Source organism: Culex quinquefasciatus, chromosome 2 (assembly GCF_015732765.1).
Source record: "Culex quinquefasciatus strain JHB chromosome 2, VPISU_Cqui_1.0_pri_paternal, whole genome shotgun sequence".
Lineage (NCBI taxonomy): Eukaryota > Metazoa > Arthropoda > Insecta > Diptera > Culicidae > Culex > Culex quinquefasciatus.
In genome coordinates, this window is record NC_051862.1 from 51,454,368 (window position 1) to 51,477,561 (window position 23,194).

A 23,194-nucleotide genomic window follows, 5' to 3' on the forward strand; every position below is an offset into this window, starting at 1 on the left:
AAAAACTGCAAATATTTCGCTAAAATCAAACTTTCGGTGGCTATATCTTGAAAACGGAGCCCTTTATCAAAAAATCTGTAAAGTACTTTTCAATTGCAAATTCAATTTTGCATTAAAAAATAATGTCAAACTTGTTTTTGCATGAAACTTTGATTTTTTTTCCAAAAATCATTTTTTTTTTTTTCAAAATTTATAACTCGGTGGCAGATTTTTTGACCATGTTTCTCTATGGCTCAAAAGTTGCGGATTTTTGTCCCTTAAAACATATCAAAAAATCTCGAAAATCAAAAAAATACGTATTTTAGGAAATTGAGTTTTAGTAAAAAAATGTTAATTAAAAAATCAGCAATTTTTTTTCCGTGTACCTATTTTTTTCTCAATTGTCCTCAACAATACCTACAACTTTGCCGAAGACACCAAATTGATCACAAAATTCTTTCAAAAGTTATAGATGCCAAAATTGTATGGAGACTTGTATGGGTGAACCAATGACACAAAATAGATTATTTGGTCATAGGGAAGGCCCCCACAAAGTTTGAGCCAAATCAAAAAATACAAATGAAATCCATTTCCGGTTTTGGTAGAGAATTGCTCACTTTTAACATGAAAACAGCTATATTTATACTCATAATTGAAAAAATAAGCGTTAAAGTTGAGAACAACACGCATTCATTGCATGTCTAAGAGAAACTTTTGCTTAAATACACAGTTTTCTTCATTTTTGAAGGTTAAATTAACAGGGGTCCACTTTTGGAAAAGTTTGGATTTTCGTTGTCCTATATTGGACCCCCCTAATTTTTGCTCGAAAATGAGTATTTCATCGCTCTATTTTAGTAAAGTTTCTTAAACTTACATTATTTCAACTTGCTGGAGTTAAATAATCAGTCAAAAAATGATTGGATAGTTAAATTCAATATAAATGAAGTTTTGTTGTGAAAATGCTAGTGGCCATGGCTTATTTTGGCAAAAAGGACAATTCAATGTCAGTCAATATTGTTTTAAATGATGCTAAACATGCCAAATAAAAGATTTGCAGACAACAACACGCTTGAGGTTGTGATTTTATTGATTTTTTCATCAAAAACCTTTCAGAGGGTCCACTAAAGAATAACGTACCCTTATTTTTTCAGGTTTATTTTATCACCTTTTTTTTAAGTATTGTTGTTTTTCATTTATTCATAACCATCGTTTATAGTTAATTTTATTCTGTATTGAATAATTATAAAAGCTACCCGATTTTTAAAAAAATGAACCTAAACTATAAGCCCACATGTTGCTTAAGAGGCAGTATTTATAAATTCTGCTCGGTTTGTTCTAGAGGTCGTATCGAGGTGCTCCGATTTGGATGAAACTTTCAGCGTTTGTTTCCCTATACATGAGATGAACTCTTGCCAAATATGAGCCCTCTACGACAAAGGGAAGTGGGTAAAACGGGCATTGAAGTTTAAGTTCCAAAAAACATAAAAAATCTTAAAATTGCTCGCATTTCAGTAAAATTTCATCCTTTACAACTCTCTTAGATGCATTCGAAAGGTCTTTTGAAGCACTTAAAAATGGGCCATAGACATCCAGGATTGGTTTAACTTTTCCTCATAGTTTTTCCAAATTACTGTTAAAAATGGATTTTTTTAAAACCTTAATATCTTTTTGCAACAGCCTCCAACACCCATACTCTTATAGGTCAAAAGTTAGGGAATTTCATGGACTATAAGCCTACAGTAATAACTTTTTGGCCAATCGCAATTTTTCTCATAGTTTTTCGATTTTTCTATAACAAACATTTTACAACGTTAGTTTTTGCCCTGTAGGCTCCCATAGCGGCACTTTTTGGTCTCAAATTTGTCATATTCGGAATCCTCGGAAAATTTCACGTTAGTTAGAAGTATTGGAGTTGTAAATTTGATTGGAAAAAAGCCATTTAGAATGAATTTAAATATTTTTTAACAATTTGTTGGATTAGGGGTAAAACAGGGTTTCGCCTACTTGATACAGCATTTGACGTATTGACCACAGAGTAAATAAGATCAATTTATTTTTTCGAAATTTTTTTATTTATTTATTTTTGAAATCAAATGTACAACTCCAATACTTCTAACTTACGTGAAATTTTCCGAGGATTCCGAATATGACAAAATTGAGACCAAAAAATTCCGCTATGACGGCCTATAGGGCAAAAACTAACGTGTTAAAATGTTTGTTATAGAAAAATCGAAAAACTATGAGAAAAACTGCGATTGGCCAAAAAGTTATTTCCGTAGGCTTTTAGTCCATGAAATTACCTATCTTTTGACCTATGGGAGTATGAGTGTTGGAGGCTGTTGCAAATAGATATTAAGGTTTTAAAAAAATCCATTTTTAACAGTAATTTGCAAAAGCTATGAGGAAAAGTTAAACCAATACTGGATGTCTATGGCTCATTTTGAAGTTCTTCAAAGGACCTTTCGAATGCATCTAAGAGAGTTGTAAATGATGAAGTTTTACTGAAATGCGAGCAATTTTAAGATTTTTTATGTTTTTTGGACCTCAAACTTCAATGCCCGTTTTACCCCCACTTCCCTTTGTCATAGAGGGCTCATATTTGGCATGAGTTCATCTCATGTATAGGGAAACAAACGCTGAAAGTTTCATCCAAATCGGAGCACCTCGATACGACCTGTTACACATTGGTGAAATACTCGCTCTTAAATTTTAAGTTGATTTTTTAAAAATCAGGTAGGTTTTATTATTATTCAATACAGAATAAAATTAATAAAATTAATTGACCTGAATTGATTGATAGTAAATATAATTGTGTGTCCAAAATTTACATTTTCTTCTCGCGATTCGATAATTAGTATCTTGAGATGGATTAGAACTTATCACAATAAATCCCGATTATTCGTTGTCGTTTTAGCACAAGAAAAATTCCCAAAATTTTAGAGAACCGATAAAGGTATCTTTTGTGTTGGTACCGGGAATAGGCATTTTTGAAAAAGTCTCAAAGTTTGTCAAACAAATTCTGAAATATAATTTTTAATTACGAAATCAAATGTGCAATCGAAAATGACTTAGAACCTGAATTGAAATGTTTTCAAGTTATAGTAATTTGGTGTTTTTTTTTAAATAAGTTATTTGCAGTTTTAAAATTTTTCATGAATGAAATGCACCACCCAAACAATATTTATGAAACGCTGGGTGATGAATAGAGAGAATGCGTCACGTGATCTTCGAATAATCCCACTTTGTTTACATCTACAAAGTAGGAGGCTGTTCAAGCACAAGCATGACTTTTTTCTGGCAAATGAATTGTTTTATAACCAGTAGTATTTGTTCTTTTTTGTCTAGTTTTTGACATTTTAAAATAAATTGTGTGTGTTTTTTAAGTTTTTGATCGGTTAGAAGAGGTTTTTTCTTTTTTACGGGTGACGAAGATAAATTTTCTGGCTGATTTTGGAATCATGCAGCTTTTCCTGGTCCAGCGAAAAAACATCTCTAATTCTAGCGAAGCTGATCCAGCAAACAGAGCAAATTTTTACTAAACCAGTAGGTTTTTAAACGAAATAAGCAATGAATTGTGGTTTTAGTAGAATGCATTACTATTGAAATCATAGTAAACAATGAAGACAGCTTCTGGATGGATACAACCGCATCGACTCCGTAAACAACTTCCATTCATAATTATAAAAAAAATGACGATCTCGCCTTCAACTTTCTTAAGATTTCTTAACTTCGCCTCCAGGTTCCAAAAATCACACATTTTTTATTCTTGCAAAAAAAAAAAAAAACAATTTTTAATGATCGATAACAATACTCTCTACTTTTGGCGAACAGTAAATTGGTTCCACTTTGACAGTTCAAAATTGAGGCCGTTTTGCGAACCACTATTCAGCACCCAGATGAAACGCAGAGATTTTTTTTACTTAGTTGATCGGACTACTGGTTACTGTGATACAGCCTCTTAAAGTCGTAATTTCGTGAAAAAAAAAAAGTTTTTCACAGTGTTATCTAATTTACCCTAATTTTTTAACTATTTCGGAAACTATTGATTCAATTTTCAATGTACAATAAAATAAAATAAAAATCGATCAATTTCGGGAAAACGTGAAAACTAATTTAATAGACCTGATAAAAATAAGTCCTTGATAAAAATCTACCGAAAATTCACAGTGTATTGACTGTTTAAAAGATTTTCCCACTTGCACCTAACGTTAGTATTTGTAACGTAACCCTCAAATTTGAACTAGTATTGGTTGCTCACAGCACAACGGTGTTGAACCTTCCGCGCTTCAATAAATTGAATTGCGCGCACTGATGACGGGACCCGACCCCGCTCGTCTCTAGTTCATCCCTCCGTTGGGATCCTTCCCGGGCTGTGTCATTATATTTTTACTATTGCATCTGTCCCTTACTTGACTGCGTGGTGCGCTCATCGGGTAGGGTTGTTGAACCGAATTCTGGATCTGCTTTAGGTTTATTTCAAATTCTCGTTTTTTTTTATTTATTTTTAATTGAATGTTACTTGCAACAATGTTTATGCATAAAAACTTCAGTAAATGATATACAGTCGTTGTTCGGTAACTGGGCGTTGTTTAACTGAGCGCTCGATAACTGGGACGTAGAACAGTTTAAAAGCAGACAAACGTCAAAAAAACCGAAACAAACCGAAATGACCGAGGGGTCAATGGATGTAAAAACCATGTTCAATAAATAAAAAAACTTTTTTCAAACGTTTATTGAATTTCAAGCCACTGTAAGCACTGTAAATAAATTTGAGTAATTTTTATTTTCATATTTCATCGGAAAATTATTATGCATCGGTGGTCCCCTCGTTATTATTCGTTCAGCCCAGTTACCGGGCAGCATTCGGTGACTGAGCTAAGTTCTCAGACCAGTTACCGAACAACTACTGTATTACGCCTTGAGTCAGGGGTATTAAAAACACCCAAAAAGCAAAAACTGAAAATTTGGTTTATTGGTCCTTTTCAAAAAAAAAAAAAAAAACTCCAGAATTAAGCTAGCTTATTTGAAGAAGTTTTCAATATAAAATTAATAATAAGCCAAATTATGGCCTGCTCACTTTACCCACCCAGCGAACAGTCCTGAAGAAAATTGGAGGGAACGTGAGCCCGCGCATGTGTATGCTCGTTCGGCTCTGGCGCAGTCAGGGACGAATCAACACAATGCGCAGCATAACGATGTTTTATGTACATGAGGGTTCAAATCAGCTGGTAGCACACTTGAATTGGAGAGTATGAGATAGAGAGGAGTGGAAAGATCGGCAAAGGACGATAAAAATACCCACATCTTGATGGTTGGTTATGATTTTTTAGTTCATTTTTTGTAATTATACTTTTGTTTTAAAATTGGTAACTTAAATTTAAAAGTGGCTTGATGATCTTTTGTAAGGAATTTTAGTGAATAAAAAAATAAGCAAAGTAATATAGGTTATAGATTTCAAATCTTGAATGACTCGATGAATTTGGCGAAAAAGATGACAATAATCACAAATCTAATTTCATCTAAAGTATTTATCTTCTGTAAATCACAGACAGCAGTTAGTCATCGGACAATTTTGAAGGAAAAAAATCGCTGCCCTTCGACCATAAGTTTGAGTGAGCTCGGATGAAAAATTGACGATATTATTTACTGTCAGTGCATTGCGATTTTCCTGTCGCCTTTTTTTTTAATCGCGACCATTTCTTTGTATTTCATTTCTGGACGCAGAAAATCCGGATCGAACGGAAGGCTGACCGGTTTAAATGTCCTTTTTGTCCCAATCTTCTTGTTACGGGGTTTTGATCCTTTTTTGCTTTTCGACGACGGACGCAGACGAGAATTGGCGGGCTCGAAGAAAGCAGCTTATGTGTTTAAAGCTCCCTTATTGTTAACCTTTTTTGTACGACGATCGTGCAGTTTTGTTGTTGGATGTTGTCTCGCTTATAGGTGCCGAAGTGTGGAAAATGTAAGATAATGCAAGATTGTATTGAGGTTTTGTAAGAAGGCTCATATTTTAAAATTTCCCTTATGTTTCTTGGAGTCTGTTTTTTTGAAAGATTTATTTTATTAGCAAATGGTTGAAAGAAGTTCACAAACTTCGAAAATAAGGCTAGGCTATTTTATTTTTTGCAAACTTAAAAGAAAACTAACCTTTTTTAATTGTTTGATGGACTAACTATTTTTGTATTTTGTAATTTAAAAATTACCTAATTTCGAAGCCGTTGCATCGTATCAAAAAGTGGTGAAACACAAACTTGTAGAAAATTGGATGGGCTTTCTGAAAAAAATACAATGAAATAAAAATAAACGCCACTTATTTTTAAGTTTAAAAGTTAAATTTTATAGTGATGTCACGATTTTTTTCGTTCAAAAGATGTCACAAAAGACTCACAAAACATGCAGGGTGGTATGTCTCTTCTAAAAAAATACAAATATCATTTACTAAAACTGTTTTTTGAAAAATGATCTAACTTCAAAATAAAAAAAAAACCGCTACCCGCTCAAACCCCGATGGTTTGACACCAACTGTTGTCAATCGAACGGGGTCACGTTTTAGTTTGACACCTCTTTTAAACGGAGTTTACACACACTACCAAACGTTTGTTTTGGAAGTGTGCGTGAGCGCCGTGTAAAAAGTGACAGTTCGTCACATTTTAGTTTGACTTTGACTAACCAACGGGGTACAAACTAAAAAAGTGTCAAACGAACAAGTGACCAACCACCGGGGGTTGAGTGTAGTGGGAATCGATTCTCCAGACAATCTTTATATATATATATAAATACAACATTTCGACGGGTTTGTTCGAACGCGAATCAGTTCAATACGTCGGATCGAGGTGCTCTTTGTTGCGTTGGGTTCGTATAAGTCCAAGGAAGGTTCTTACGCCAAAAAGTTACAACTTTGGCCACTCTGGAACCTATTCCGGAAAATCTACCAATTGTATGGGAAAAGTTAGGTATAATCAAATTTTTATCAGAGGAGGCTGAATAAGCAAAAGGTCTCAAAACGTCAACAAACGAAAAAAGGCAGAACGAAGTTTGTCGGATGAGGCTTGTATTACGTTAAAGTCTTCATATTGACCATTGTCCTATGTCCAATCCTTGAACAAAGGTTTTAAAAATGAAAATGTTTAAAAAATGCGTTTTTTGGTGGTTTTTGACAATTTCTATATGACAGACTTGATTTTTCAAGTCGTAAATATTTTTACCGGAAAGCTCGTCCAATTTCCCATATGTTAGTCTTTTAGAATCGATTCCCTATATCAGTTTTTGAAAATTTTGACGTTTTAACAGTTTTAATAAATATTTTTTGATTTGTTTTAGGAGAGTTGCTTCATCCTGCATTTTTGTGAAGCTTTTTGCTACATTTTATTTTATTTTCACAAAAAATTGCGAAAAAAAATCGTGGGCTAACCTTAAAATTTGACCTTTAAACATAAAATAAAAAAAAAACATAAAAGGGGTGTGTATTTTTGTTTCAGTGTATTTTTCAGAAAGCCTGTCCAATTTCCTTTAAGTTTGTGTCTGACCCCTTTTTGATCCGATGCATCGGCTTGAGATACAGCAATATTTGAAATTAAAAAGTATTTAAATAACTTACGCCCTTCTCAAATGTCATTCTCGAGTGCAACTGATTCCATTTCTAGAGTTTTATTTTTTTAAAGGTCCTATATGTAAGGTATGCACTTCGGAAGGAACCGGTCAAGAAAAAAATAATCAAATGGGCAGCAGCGGCAGCGCAAGCAAGTCAGAGAGGGTGAAGAAAAGTCCCAAGAAATTGCTCCCTCTCCTTTGTTCTGCTGTTAGTAAAGCTGTTTCTTGACCCCTTTCCTTCCGATCTGCATACTAGCCTATAAGCTATTGTGTTTCATTTGTTAATAGGACCTTTTTTAAAAAAAAACTCTAAATATACAAAAAATGATTATATAGTTCAAGATAACATGTAAAAAAAAGTTTTATCGATATCGGAGAAGGTCGGGTACAACCTATTCCCACAGACTCTGTGCTAATAGATTCTATTTAATTTTGTCACATAAATTGAATATTTGAAAAAAAAAAAAACAGATTCCAAATTGAATGTGGCAATGTTTTTTTGTAAATATTATTGATTGTTTAACTAAATTCATTAAGTAATTTCAAATATGTTTTTTCCAAATGTTGCCCTTGAACTTTTTTTGTGAGTATGGGTATATTACATACCATAGATAAAGCTTGATTTTCAGTTTTCGGAAAACTTAATTATCGCATAAAATCCAAAATTGAAAAAAAATGCGTTTTTAAAACATAAAGAAAATTTTGAAATTGCAAAAAAATCAAGAAATTTTGAGTTATTGAAAAATTGTTTTAAAAAAATAGTTTTATCAAACATTTTGCTTAAAAAAAGTCGGAAAATATACAATCATATCAAACCGAGTATCAAACTGAATTTTCATTGAAAAAAGAAACAGTTAAATACTGACCACTAGATAAATTAGCACTGATTAGAAAATTCAATATCAAAAATTACAAAATTAAAAAGGGAACTTGGCCAAAACATTTTTTTATGATTTCCTTGACATTTTTTTAAATCCTTTGAATGAATAATAAAAGCAATTATGTTTGAATCATTCTTTGATTTAAAATGATGATGAAGTTTTAAAAAAATAGGATCGAGATTTTAAGTTCAGTTATCTTCAACTTTTTGTCATTTCCAGTTGAAACGAAGTATCAAAAACTATACGTTTGCCAATTTAAAAAATAACATGGAAGTTTTAAGTATTGTTGAACTTTCGATTATTTTTTCAAAGACTAATTGTTTGTGTTTCTACTCTGAATCATAGTAATGAAATTCAATTTTTGATGTTTTTTTTATTTGTTGTTTAAGGGGTTACATACATGTACATCGTCAAAAATGTCCGAGGTTGGTATGAGCACACATTTAAACTATTTTTAAATCTTTTTGGAGGGCATTGAAATATATATTTTGATCTATTAATGAAATAAATATGAAGACATTTGGATATACCTTTGCCGAGATATAACTATTTTAAGTTAGCAGTTTCAAAAAATGGGTGCCACGATATCTCAACACTGCTTTGACCAAATCGGCTCAAAATTTTGGTGAAGACTCGTTGAACCGGTCTTGTGTGCATGACGAAGGCCGATTTTCAAAAACGTAATTCTTAAAAAAGATAAAAATATTTTTATGTTTTTAAATTTTGTATTTTTTAAAAAAGCAAAATTTCAAAATCGGGCTTCGTCATGCACACGGAATATGCCTTGAGAGTCTTCACTCCAAATTTCAGCCAATTTGGTCCATCCCATCTCGAGCTATCGTGGCACCCGTAAATCAACTCGGTGTTTAGAGAAAAACGTTTACAAAGTTTGACAGTTCGCTTTGCGCATGGCAAAATTATGAACTTAATTCGTCTCTTACTCAGTTTAGTCACGAAATATCTTCATGAAACTTTCAGGAGTGATTGAAAATCATCTTTTTAGTGAATTAAGTGAATTTTCTGTAATATGAAATTTAGTAATTTTCTACATGTATGTAACCCCTTAATTTCTGTAATTACAAAAAATGCTTATATTTGGGTTTTTTTTTAAATTCATTGAGATTTTTTTTCGGTTATATTGACTTTTTTATAGAAACTTTTTTGTTTGAAATCATTCTTTAGATAACAAATGCCTATTATTTAAGCATTCTGGAAAAGTCTGGAAAAAAGTCGGGAAAAAGTCGGGAATTTGTAAATGGAATTTGAGTTGTCACCCTGAGGCTAAAAGTCGTTATACCGCTTTATACAATGTATTTTAAGAAGTTTCAATGATTTTCAAATCAAGTTTTTTTTTAAATGAAAATTTAGTTTTCAGCAATATTTCTGTTTGCTATCTGATTCTTCTGAGCAAATAAAAAAAAAGGTTTAGCAGGTCCAGGAAAGTCCAGGATAGTCACTTTTGCAATGTGTTTTTTTCTTTTAAAACTATTAGGTCGTTGCAAACTTTTTTTTTTGAGTTTATGTACCCCGACGCTAACCAAAGCCGAAAGGGGGCAAACAAATAAAAAATAATATTTTTAAATTACAAACCATGTTCTCAGCATTTTGACGAAAAAATACATCTTTCAAATCCCAGTTTTTTGTCTATAACATTTCAGCTCAGCCCACAGTTTTCATTCATGTGCCTTTCGCTCAATGAAACGGAGAGGGCGAGTCGCTTGTGTCAATGAATGAACGAAACCTGGGGAACAGCTGGAAAGCCGAAACCTGAATAAATATAAAACCTCGTATTATTAGAGAAGGTCGGACGGACGGACGGACGATGTGTTGTACCTTATCGGAATGTGCGTGTGTGTTTCTCATGGCGCAGGCAAATAATAAAGAATAAATACTCGGTTGAAGAAAATAAAATCTCGGCGACGAGAAAATTAGAAGAGTCAAAACAGCCGCCGCCGCCGAACAATAACAAACATTGGCTGGTGGACCTGTAGGATTCAAGATTGTTGCTCCAGGCTGTGGATGAGCTGAAGGTGAAGGTGGGGTCTGGATTTGCTTCCCACAGGGAGGTCATCGTCATAAATTATGGAAAATATTCTGCTGAAGGAAGCAATAATCATGGCGTAAGTTTCTGCTTTTTTTTTAAGTAAACACTGAGTTTCGTACAAAACTTATCAACTGTTTCGCAAGTCTTGATAAAGGTAATCCAGGCAAAGCCCTCGATTGCGACTTATCTGCTGTGCTGTCCCCTTAATTGGATTTTAATGCAATTTCCAGCAACAGCAACAACATGTGTCGCCTGTGCTTATCGGCCAACGGAATAACGGAGCCACTTTGCTATGATCAGTTTCTGTTGCAGAAAATCTACGAGTGTACTACGTTGCAGGTAAGTAAGTCTGAGAATGAGACAGCAAGTAGCACGAGCAAGAAGGGTGAAGGACATCGGCGTGAAGCCACCTACACTCACGATATTCAGAACAGGCTCTTTCTGATGAATGCGTACAGAATACTCATTAACACTGGAACGGTAACTTCAACTCGCTGGTTCTCGGGCATAACTCAACCAATCGGGCCGACTCTTGTTTCCAGTGATTTGTAAGAATGTCTAGATGATCCTAAAATTTTGCAGAACTTGATTTGAACAAATCTGTAATTTCTGCGACCGAAATCATCGTTCCACCTTTTTTAAAACGACTGCCACCGCGGAATTTTTAACGATTTTTTTTACACGCGAAAAAAAAGTTGGAACGATGTTTTCGATCGCAAAAATTACAGATTTGATCAAATTAATTTCTGCAATGTTCTAGAATCATCTAGACATTCTAACAAATCACATCTTGATTGGTTGAGTTATGCCCGAGAACCATTGAGATGAAGTTGCCGTTCCAACTTTTTTGGAGCCTTGGGCGTTGGGCAAATGGAGCAACGAGGCTGTTGATCTAAGCGGAGTTTATGCATTTTGAGAAAAAAGATCAGTCCTAAAGATAATTTATTTTTTCATGAAAGTTTACATAACTTCATGAAACTTGTCATAACTGCATATATTAGTTTTGACAAAATTAACGTTAACCTGATTGAAATTTGATTTTTTGATCGATCCGGTGTCTTAGGCAAAGTGTGTAGGTTATTAGGACTTTTGAAATTGAAAAAAATGAATTCGCATTTCTTTCAAGACAGCAACTAATTTTACAAAAGCATTTAAAACCATTGTTGAAAAGTTAATTTGAAACATATTTTGTTCTTGATTCGATTATCCCATACAAACCTTTGGATAATCGAACTTCGGATAATCGAGTCTGGACTGTATAAAGCGAACTCGTCTCTTTGTATTTTAGTAATGCATTCTGCTAAAACGCTCAACCAAACCACAACTATAAGTTGGGCTTAGTGATTTTTCATGCTCTAAAAGTGCAATTTTCACCGGGACCATAATTCAAAAAAAAAAAACTAAATTTCACGAAACGTGAAAAATCTCATATCTAAATTAAAAATATTACTTTTTAAACATTATTTTCTATAATTCAACTTAAAATTTTCTTTAGGCTGGCACAAATATTTTTAAAAGTTTTTGTCACCCCCCCCTTCAAAATTGGCCCGAAAAATCAGGGGGCAAAAAAATATTTTTACAATAAACTTCAAAATTTCAATGAAAATTCAAGTGCAACCAGCTGAAATAAAATTAAAATACATTCACCTGCGTTTAAAATAATTTTAAGCATGTTTGGGTTTATTAAATAATCTTAAGATTTTTAGAAAATTTTCGATGCAAAATTTTTTTTTCGATACAATTTTTGTTTTCATGAAATCTTAGATTTTTTGAAAACTAATGATTGCAAAACAACTGAACTAGTGTAAAATGCATTTTAAAACACTTTTTTCATTTAAATGTGAAGATTATGGCTTGTTATTTAAATTTTTATTTTTTTTTTATTTCTTTGCCCCCCCCCCTTGACCTCGGCCAGGGCCAAGGGACAAAAACTTTTTTAAATATTTGCATCGGCCTTATCAATTTTATATGTGATGATAGGTAATGATAGGTGTTTGTAGAAAATCATTTCTAAATTTGTTTTATTCAAGTAAGTCTCGTAAGATTATACTGAACATTCCATTATCTACTGAATGGAACTAAAGCAAACATTTAGGGTGAAATATGAATGAACTGAATCCATGGGACTATCAGATCAAATCATAAAATTTCGTGATAATTTCTGGGACTCTGAAGGAATCTGAAATATTTTAAAATGCCTGATTTTTTAGATCAGAAATAATTTTATGTAACAAAATTAATTTAATCTTGAATGAAAATCAGAATTAATTTAGTTACAGTATGTAAAAAAAGTATTTACACCCCTTGGGCACAATACACATTTTTTATGAAACATGTTAACAATTTAACGTTTGACAGAAACATAGTACTACGTTTTGTTCAGAAACTCATGCCGAACATTTTGCTACAAAAAGATCATGAAAAGATTATTTCTATTAAAAGTTATATAACAAATACTATTACAAAAATCAAAGAAGGTGCAAAAAAAGTTTGTACACCTTTCGATAAATTAACATAAATAAAGTTATTTGTTGACAAATCACCATAAATCCAGTCTCCCAACTCCAAATAGGCATCCCTGACTGATTAAAAAAATAATTTAGATTGAATATAAAGTTTACTAACTACTTAGTATAAAAGTTTATAATTCTATACAAAACTTATCCAAACTGAATTTTGCAAACTTTTAATTAAACTAAATGTCAATTATTACCATAGAATTGCTAAATAAACATTTTGGAGTGGGTATAATACCGTTTTGGGGTTCTTTGTATTGATAGAATAGATTTATCGTTGGAATTTCGTACCAACCCGGAATTACGTCGTCGGGAAATCCGCCGGCATCTGAACCGGTCGACGATTCTCCAGTCAACCTATATGCCTTCGGAATGGGCATAAAATTGACACCCTTTTAACACGGAGTTCACACACACTACCAAACGTTTGTTTCGACAGCCGTAGACCTACAAATCATAACTCCAGGAAGTCCTCGGATGACCCAAGACATCCTAACACATTAGCAAAGTAGTCTACCACACTCACTGAAGCTATGCGGGTATGTTCCGTTGTCAAAACCGGTCGACATTTGGATTGTTACAGTAGTAGACCCACAGATCTTAACTCCAGGGAGTCCTAGGAGAACCCAGGACACTCCAACACATCAGCATAGTAGTCTACCATACTCACTGAAGCCATGCGGGTATGATCCGTGGTCAAAAACCGCCGACATCTTGCTTGTTACGGCGGTAGACTCACCGGTCTTAACGCCAAGGAGTTCTAGGATGACTCAGACCATCCCAATAAGTTGTTACAACATTGCACTGAAGCCTTCAATACTCACTGAAGCAGTCTGGGTTGGACCCGGTTTCAAAACCTTGAAATTTCGACTTGTTTCTATGGAATGCCTCTTGCACAAACGGTTCAAACGGATAAAAACAAGAGAAATCATGTTTCAATCATGCTAAGACATATCAGAAATCATAGTTTTTGCTGATGCGCGTCGAATGAAGTCAAGAAAATCGAAATCCATAATGAAACAGAGATTTTATGAATGATTTTAGAAATAGCAAAAATACGATTTTTTGTACATTTTAACCCAAAATGCTCAAACTTCAACAGTTGGTCCCGTTCGTGAACATCCTTGGACCAAATTTGCCCATTCTGCTTTGTGTGCTTATTTTATAATTTTAGGGTGCATTTTCATAACTCCAGAATTCATGTTCTTGAATTCATGTTACCGGTTCAACTTTGACATGAATTATTTTTCAGCAATTTTCCGTTTATTTTTGATGAAGCAACTCGAAAAAATGCTTGCTTACTTGAAACAAAGTGCCTCACATATTTTTTTTCATAAATTCGTAATGAAATCTTTGAAAAATTTGATGTTTAAAATTCGATGTGAGCGGGACAAAAATTGAATTATTGTTCGACAATAAATCAATTCTTGTCGTACAAGAATTCAATTCTTGTCGAGCAAGAATCAGTTTATAGCGGACAAAAATTCGTGCTATAAATCGGTTTGACAGATGTTTGTGTACATTTTTAATATTTTTCGATTCGCTTTGATTGAGAATGTTGTGGATGCCGGAATACAGCGTCTCTTCCCGGCCAATTCTGTTTCACAAACAAAGCAGGTTCCATTTACATGGCGTTGGCTGGCAGAATTACAAATATCCTGATCCCCGGAATAAAGGTTTTCCTCTGACCATCATCCTGAACATATGCTCCTGCGCCTGCTCGAGCCGCCGCACAATATTTTTGTAATTAATTTGCGCCCCAATTAAGTTTCGCATCGTGTTCTTCAGGTGCGTTTCCCGTTCGGTCCCGTTTCCGCCAGCATCGCGTAGGACATAACGTCCACACGTCAATTTAACTGGCTGTTTTCCATCTTTTGTTCGACGGTCAGTTATTGACAATCTTTCCGTTTTTGGACGCCGTTTCGGTTCTCGAAGAGAGCGTCCGGATCAGCGAGCTTCCATCAGGTGCTGACTATTGTTTTGACTCTGCCGGCCATTTAGGACACAAACTGGGTGCAATTGGCGATTTGGAGTTCGACCTGGAAGGTGAAGGTGAATCGCCGCGCAGAAGGACGTTTCCACAGAAATGGTCTCTCTTCGCGGTTCCCTTTACATCGGATGGCAGAGTTTCGACAGTCCTGACTCCTGGAATAATATTATTTGTTTTCTCTTGCCGCCATCCAGGACATAGTCCGCTGTCCGCAATTTCTTTGTGAAATGGTCCTCCATTTCAACATAACACCAATGCAATGTGCAGGAGAGCCAGGTTCTTAGTCGGAGTCGGCCGAAAATAGGTAGGGTGGCCAAGATTAACCAACTCCGACCACCAGCTGGTCCAAATAAAGCAAAATCATGGGCTCATTTTTGGAATTTTGAGACCTGCTCTCTCGCTTTGTGGACAATTGTACAAACAATCATAAATACAAATCATAAAAAAATATATGGAGTGTGGACAATCGCCTCAACTTTTGTAAAATTTAGTAACTTTTTTTTTTTTTAATCAAATTATTCGCTCTACAGCATTGCCTTGGCGTTCTCGATTGCGAGATTCCTACTCGAAACTAGGTGTCCGAAGGCTTGATTGTTGAGGCAATTGCAAACCTCTTTTTACACCTTAGCTTCCATCTACCCCGGGATTCGAACTGACGACCATTGGATTGTTAGTCCAACTGCCTACCAGCGACTCCACCGAGACAGGACCCAGGAGACGACTCCTACACCTGGACTGAGCTAACGACCTAACCTTTGTAGGTTAGTCCGGGACCAACATTTACTTCCCTTCCGACGGAAGGCGTGATCAGACAAATCTCGTCTCGAAAAATGCCACCGGGACCGTCTGGGATCGAACCCAAGCCGACTGGGTGAGAGGCAATCACGCTTACCCCTGCACCACGGTCCCGGTTATTTTTATTTTTTTTATTCGTCAAAATAAGGCCTTTTTAACATTTTCTGCATAAACAAACATTTTATCAAGATTCATTTTGTGCGCGGTGTTAATTTTTTCGCCAGTTGATATTGACAGCAGCATGACATTTCTCGGGAGTATTCACCGCGGACGCAACGCATTTTGGTTGCGTTGCTATAAAATTGCATGCAACTTTGCACCGGTTCGGAACCGGTTTGACAAGAATTCAGCAGCAAGAAACAAGAATTCTCAGAGTCTCGGTCCGAAACTTCAAACACGAACAAAAGCAGCGAACCGAAGATTGGCAATGACGTTTTGGAATTTTGACAGTTTGGAACGCATGAATTACCCCATTATCGGTTTCCCGCACGGGTGATGTGGAAATTGTTGCACATGGCTGAATTTGGGAATTTTGCAAGTTATTTTAATTTATGTTAAATTTCAAATTTTAAACACGAATCTACAGCGAATCGATGTGGAAACTAAAGATACACTAAAGGCACGATGATTTGCTGTGCAATTTTGATCAGAATCACGATAAAAGAGGTTAAAATTGAAAAATAATAATAAAGCAAATTCTGGTCTAGAATTTGACAAAATGTTGTTTGTTTTGTAAGACTTAATGTTATTGCACAATAATTTTAGATTTTTTGTACAAAAAAGTAAATTTTTCGGTTCGTCCACAATCAATCTTATGTTTGTAAACAAACGACGCCATATTGCTAATGTTGTTCGGTAGCTCATATCAGGCCATCGCCGGGGCCCTGAGAATTCTGGAGTTATGAAAATGCACCCTTATAGTTTTTTAATCAAACATTTTGCTGATTGACTAAACGAGTATATTGTGACTAGTTGGAATTGATTGCTATTTTTTTAAAAATGAATCAATTTATTTTTAATGATCGAATTATAAGGGCGTTGCAAATGATTTTTGAAGTTTATGTCGCCCCCCTTCAAAATTGGTCCGAAAAATCAGGGGGCAAAATGGAAGAAAAAGCCTAATGAACTGAACATAATTTGAAATGCATTTTCCTGCGTTTAAAATCATATTAAGTACTGCAAAAAGTTTTTTTATTGACATCTGGGCAGGTGTAAAATGCATTTTAAAACAATTCTTTCATTCAAATATTAACACCATGGCTTGTAATTTCCATTTTTATTTGAAAAACGAGAAGACAAAATATTTGAGTAAATAATTATTCTAAAATAAAAACTTAATTTAGTTTTTATCTGAAGAATGCTAATTTATATTAAAATAAAATGATATCCACATAAAAAAAAAACTATTTTTACTAATTCCAGATCACGCCCCTCAACGGCATCCCCTCGTCCCTCTGCACAATCTGCAAGGCCCGCCTCGACGAGTTCTACCAGTTCCGGTGGCAGTGCATCAAAAACGACGAAATCATCCGCCGCATCGCGGACAACTTCCAACAACAAAAGCCTCCGCCGCAACCACCGAGCAGCAACGATCCAGCTCCGAGCGATGATCCTACAACGACGACTCCCGTGGCCGTTGTCACGGACCACCAGGTGGTCACCAACCCGAAACAGGAGATCGTTGAGCCTACCGCGGCTCCGCCGCCACAAGTGATCCATCCAAACGGGGAGTTGCAGATAACGGCGGTTGACGGTGGTGGGTACAACCCACAGGAGGGGCGAAGGTCGGACGAGCGGGACTCGGTGTACCAACCGGGCTATGGCGTTGATCATCACCACCATCACGCTCAGTACGGCATGGGACATACGGTGGGCGGTGGGGGAGGAGATTTTGGGCCGGAGGTAAAGTATCATCACGGAACGCCGCACGGTCACTCGTACGAGTTTGCGGATTTTCGGCGCAAACGTGGCCGACCGCCCAAGCAGAAATACGACCAATATCCTCACCATCCCCATCCTATCGTGAAGTACGGCGAGAGTTCTACTGACAGCAAGGAGGACGGATCCGGGTCGAGTTCGACGGCGACCGGGGGTTTGCTGGAGGAACCGGAGACGATGCTGAGTTATGGGGAGGGAAGTTCGCGGGTTGGTGGCGAATATCAGCAGCCGTACGGTGCGTGGCCACCACCACCCAAGATCAAGCTGGAGCACTTGGAGCAACAGCAGCAGCCGGGACCATACGAGAGTCAGATGTCTCCGGTTCCCCCCGAAGGGCGACATCCGTTGACGAGTACCACCCAGACTCTCCTCACGCCGGAGGGTTTCGTCAAGCGCAGCCGAGGTCGGCCACCCCGGGAAGGAGGCTGCCCAAACCAGGACCGCACCGAGTACCGCTTCCAGTGTCAGTTCTGCGAGGCCCGCTTCAAGGCGGCCATAAACCTTAAACTCCACACCAACACCCACACCGGCGAACGGCCCTACAAGTGCCAGCTGTGCGAGAAATCCTTTGCCCACCCGAGCAACCTCAGCGTCCACACCAAGCTGCACACCCAGGAACGGGTCAAGCGCGAAGGGCAAGGCGCGACCCCGTCGGAAAAGAAGTTCCAGTGTCCGTACTGTCACACCCTGTTCGCACTGGCCTTTCAGCTTAAGATTCACATCAACACCCACACCGGCCAGAAGCCGTACGTCTGCAAAAACTGCGGCAAAGGCTTCGCCCAGCCGAGCAACCTGCACGTGCACGTCAAGAAGCACTGCCACAAGCGGATCGAATCGGCACCGGTTCCGCTGCAACACCACCCTGAGCAGCAGCACTATCAACCGATGCAGCATCACCAGCATGTCGTCCCCATGCCACCCCAGCAGGCGAATAGTCCCGAGGGAGGACAGCAAGAGTTGGCGCCGCCACCACCGTCTGCGATACCTCAGCAGCAGCAGCAGCAGCTTCATTCACCACCGGCACCGGAAACGGCACAGACGTCGCATGCGATCGGAGGAATGCCACCGGTCATGATGGCTTAGAAGGTGGAAAGCAAAAAAAAAATCAAATTATGAGAAAATAATCAAAAATTAACGTTTAGGTAAACTTATCCAATGAGTTGCAGTTAATGGTTTAAGTCCTGTGAGGAACATTTATTAGTCTATACGTTTAGAAGGTACTAACTTACGCTAGTAAGAATAACTCTAGTTTTTGCTTTAGATAAAGAATGTCTTTTATTCTACGTACTATTTTTACTCGCAGCTAACAAAGCAAAGTACTCGTATATGGAACTATATTTATATTTGTAACATTTGTTGAGCAATAAACGATTAACATAATTCTATAAAAATAACATTTTATGAGCTTCATCCGAATCTCAAGTTATTGCACTTTCAATTTAATGTTGTTTGGCGTCTAGCAACAATTTTGATCAATTTCTGAATTGCAATTTTTTTTTACAAATTTAAAATGCTAAAGGTTTTTAAAAACTACTCAACTACCGCCATCAGGGGTGACATTGGGTTCAGGGGAGAGATTAGGTCATACATTTTGCGGGCTGGAAAAAAAATCATCGGAGGCCTAGAGCAACTTTTTTTTTATTTAAGGATTTCTTAAGAAAAGCCACTGAAAATTGATTCATTTACATATCCATCAAATTTATTATGAGTATGGATTTCTGATTTACCAGATTTCTAGCTTTCTTTGACACATGAGAATTTACAGAAAAATCAAAAAATATATCAATTTCTTTAAAATAATTGTAAAAAAAAAAACAAAGTGTATTTAAAATGTTTGTTCGAGCTGATTAAATGTTTAATGTACGGTTCATAAAATTAAATTTTTATTTTGTTAAAAAAGATTATTAGAGCTCAATGAAAACCACATAAAACAAAAAAAAAAACAAGGAAATTTGTAGAGATAGGGGAAATATACCCATTTTAATCAGTCTAAACCGTTCGGCCAATTCTCATCACTTTTGCCGTTTTGCGCTATTAAATCAACATTTTCAGATGTATCAACAATGCAGAGTTGCTTGCTCACTTTTGTTTGAGCTATTTATTACTTTGGAAGAGTCAAAAACTCTTTAGGAAAGCTGTAATTCATGATCAAAGTGCTGATAGGCCGATAATAGAAATAGGCTGAGAAATGGTATATTTCCCCTATATGACATTTTAAAAAAATAATAATTTGAAAAAAGAGATTATTTTCATATTTCTAAACATTTAAAGATTTTTTTCCTTCAAAATTTGAGGAAATAACCTAAGATGTTACAAAAAGACTCACTAAAAATGCAAGATGGTATGTCACTCCTAAAAAATACAAAAATTATTTACTAAAACTGTTTTTAAAGTGTTCAGAACGATAAAATTTCCAAAAACCAATATGTAATAAAGTATGGATTTCTGATTTTACATATTTGGCCAATATTTGACCGTTTCCGATACAAATTTACCAGATTTCTAGCTTTCTTTGACACATGAGAATTTACAGAGTAATAAAAAAATAAAAAAAAATAAAGATAGTCCAATCCTTGCAAAGAGCGGGTTTAAAAACTAAAATGTTTGAAATACAGCGCTTTTAGCAAAAAAAATTAGGTTTCAGGCCATTTCTATAAGAATGACCGGAAAGCTCATCCACTTTCCCCTAAGTTTGTCTTTGACAGCATTTCGATTGGATGTATTGGCTCACAGATATAAGCTCAATTACATTAGGGAGCGTTCTTTTATTACGTAACGCGAAAAATCGGACTTTTGGACCCCTTCCCCCCCCCCTCGTAACAAAATTTCCATACAAATTTTAAAAATTTTGTATGGAGCGTAACACGGCCTCCGACCCCCTCCCCCTACTGCGTTACGTAATAAAAGAACGCTCCCTTAGTACGTGGACGCTTGTTTTGTGAATTTTGACGTTCATAAGGCTATTTTTTATTTATTTTGAGAGTCATACCATCCAGTATTTTTAGTGAGTCTTTTTGTAACATCTTAGGCTATTTCCTCAAAAACTTTGCAGAAAAAAATTGTGACATTACCTTCAAATTTAACTTTTAAATAGAAAAATCTCATCGAAGTGGCGTGTATTTTTCTTTCAGTCTATTTTTACAAGCTTGCTTTGTCCACTTTTTGATACGATGCAACGGCTCCATATACACACGAATGGCTTATATAAGCCTAGGATATAACATGTCTACAATGTGTCAATGAACTCGGAGCGGGTCGGGTACACTAGAGATCCTTAATAAGGAGACTGGTCGAAGTGAATTTGACGTACCCAAGCAGACACGAGTTTGACGTATCCAAACGAGCATTTGCCTTTACGCTCAGCAAAAATTATCAGTGTTGCCAAGCTCAAAACATACGTTGCCAGATCGATTTAGCCAGCTTAGACCAGTCTCCTTATTTAGGGTCTCTAGGGTACACAAGTACCAGAAATTTTCATTTTTACAAGGACATACACTCAAACCCTGATGGTTTGACACCAACTGTTGTCAAACGAATGGGGTCACTTTTTAGTTTGACAACCCTTTTACACGGAGTTCACACACACTATCAAATATTTGTTTTGATAGTTTGCGTGAGCGCCGTGTACAAAGTGACAGTTCGTCACTTTTTAGTTTGATTTAGTGTAATTTAAAAAAGCACAGGTAAAAAACTAAAACAGTTGCTTTTCTCCATACATTTTGAGAATTTTTCTCATACAAATTTGAACGACTAAGAGGGAGGGATTCGCATGTTTCGTTTTTGCACACAAAACTCTGTTTTTATTTTCAAACAATTATATCTCGAAATCCTGTTAGTGAAACTTCACCATTTTTAGATATGTTATGTTATTTTCAGACAAAGAGACAAAGTTTGCATACAACCTTTTTAAATTGGAAAAATCTATCTAATCGCCTTTCATTTGTCTCCAAGCGAAATTAAATCGGTTCAAATGGCGCAGAGATGTGATTTTTTGAAAAATTTGGTTTTTGCGAAAATCGGTCGAATTTGCCTTTTTTTTGGATCACCCTAACAAGTAGGTCACACCCTGATGGCCAAACAAAAAAAAATACGGTTCTTATTATTATTTCGGAACGAACCTCAACACCAATATTGGGCTCCATCGAACTTTTTTTTTTTGAGTCATGCTGTTTTCATGAGGAATGCGTTTTGTTTATTTTGTTTATTTTGCCTGCATTTTTTAAACACATGTAAACTCAATTGACGTAAACTTGAGATTCGACGTAAACGGTTGGAGCACACGTAAAATCATGGTTTAACGTATAATTTGCTGCAAATTTACATCAAATTGCATTTAAAGTTAAATTTTAAATGACGTACAAAAGTGTTACATCATAACAATTCGGAAATATTTGTGTGTGTGTTCCAAATTTTTAAATCTCTAAAAAAAACTTTTGAATGCTTGAAAAATTAGTAAAACTTTAAGAAAGTTTTATTTGATTTTAATTTAAAATATCATACTTTTAAAAACATGCGTTTTCTTAAATTTAAATGGATATTTTTAAAATTATTCAATTTCACCCTCAATATCTCATTAACATAAGAGCAAATCTCTAGGATTTCGGTCATTCGATTTTTTTTTGTATTTTTTAATCCAACTGAAACTTTTTTGGTGCCTTCGGTATGCCCAAAGAAGCCATTTTGCATCATTAGTTTGTCCATATAAATATCCATACAAATTTGGCAGCTGTTCATACAAAAATGATGTATGAAAATTCGAAAATCTGTATCTTTTGAAGGAATTTTTTGATCGATTTGGTGTCTTCGGCAAAGTTGTAGGTATGGATACGGACTACACTGGAAAAAATGATACACGGTAAAAAATGGTGATTTTTTATTTAACTTTTTATCACTAAAACTTGATTTGCAAAAAACACTATTTTTATTTTTTTTATTTTTTGATATGTTTTAGAGGACATAATGCCAACTTTTCAGAAATTTCCAGGTTGTGCAAAAAATCATTGACCGAGTTATGATTTTTTTTAATCAATACTGATTTTTTTCAAAAAATCGAAATTTTGGTCGCGAAAAATTTTCAACTTCATTTTTCGATGTAAAATCAAATTTGCAATCAAAAAGTACTATACTGAAATTTTGATAAAGCTCATCGTTTTCAAGTTAAATCCATATTTAGGTGACTTTTTTGAAAATAGTCGAAGTTTTTCATTTTGCCCACCTTTGAAAAAAATATTTTTGAAAAGCTGAGAAAATGCTCTATATTTTGCTATTTCGGACTTTGTTAATACGACCTTTAGTTGCTGAGATATTGCAATGCAAAGGTTTAAAAACATGAAAATTGATGTTTTCTAAGTCTCACCCAAACAGCCCACCATTTTTCAATGTCGATATCTCAGCAACTAATGGTCCGATTTTCAATGTTAAAATATGAAACATTTGTGAAATTTTCCAATCTTTTCGAAAA

The 23,194-nt window shown here is 35.6% G+C and overlaps 1 protein-coding gene across 1 annotated transcript in view; it reads left to right on the forward strand.

The window, feature by feature from the left end:
- The window catches only part of LOC6053356, a 38,646-nt gene extending 19,527 nt beyond the window's left edge, over positions 1–19,119 (forward strand). The window contains exons 9-11 of the mRNA XM_038250314.1: positions 10,532–10,570; positions 10,725–10,833; positions 17,218–19,119. Coding sequence (XP_038106242.1) covers positions 10,532–10,570; positions 10,725–10,833; positions 17,218–18,816 — 1,747 coding nt within the window. The 3' untranslated portion in view covers positions 18,817–19,119. The remainder of the gene's footprint in view (positions 1–10,531; positions 10,571–10,724; positions 10,834–17,217) is intronic.
- Positions 19,120–23,194: the final 4,075 nt, after the last annotated feature.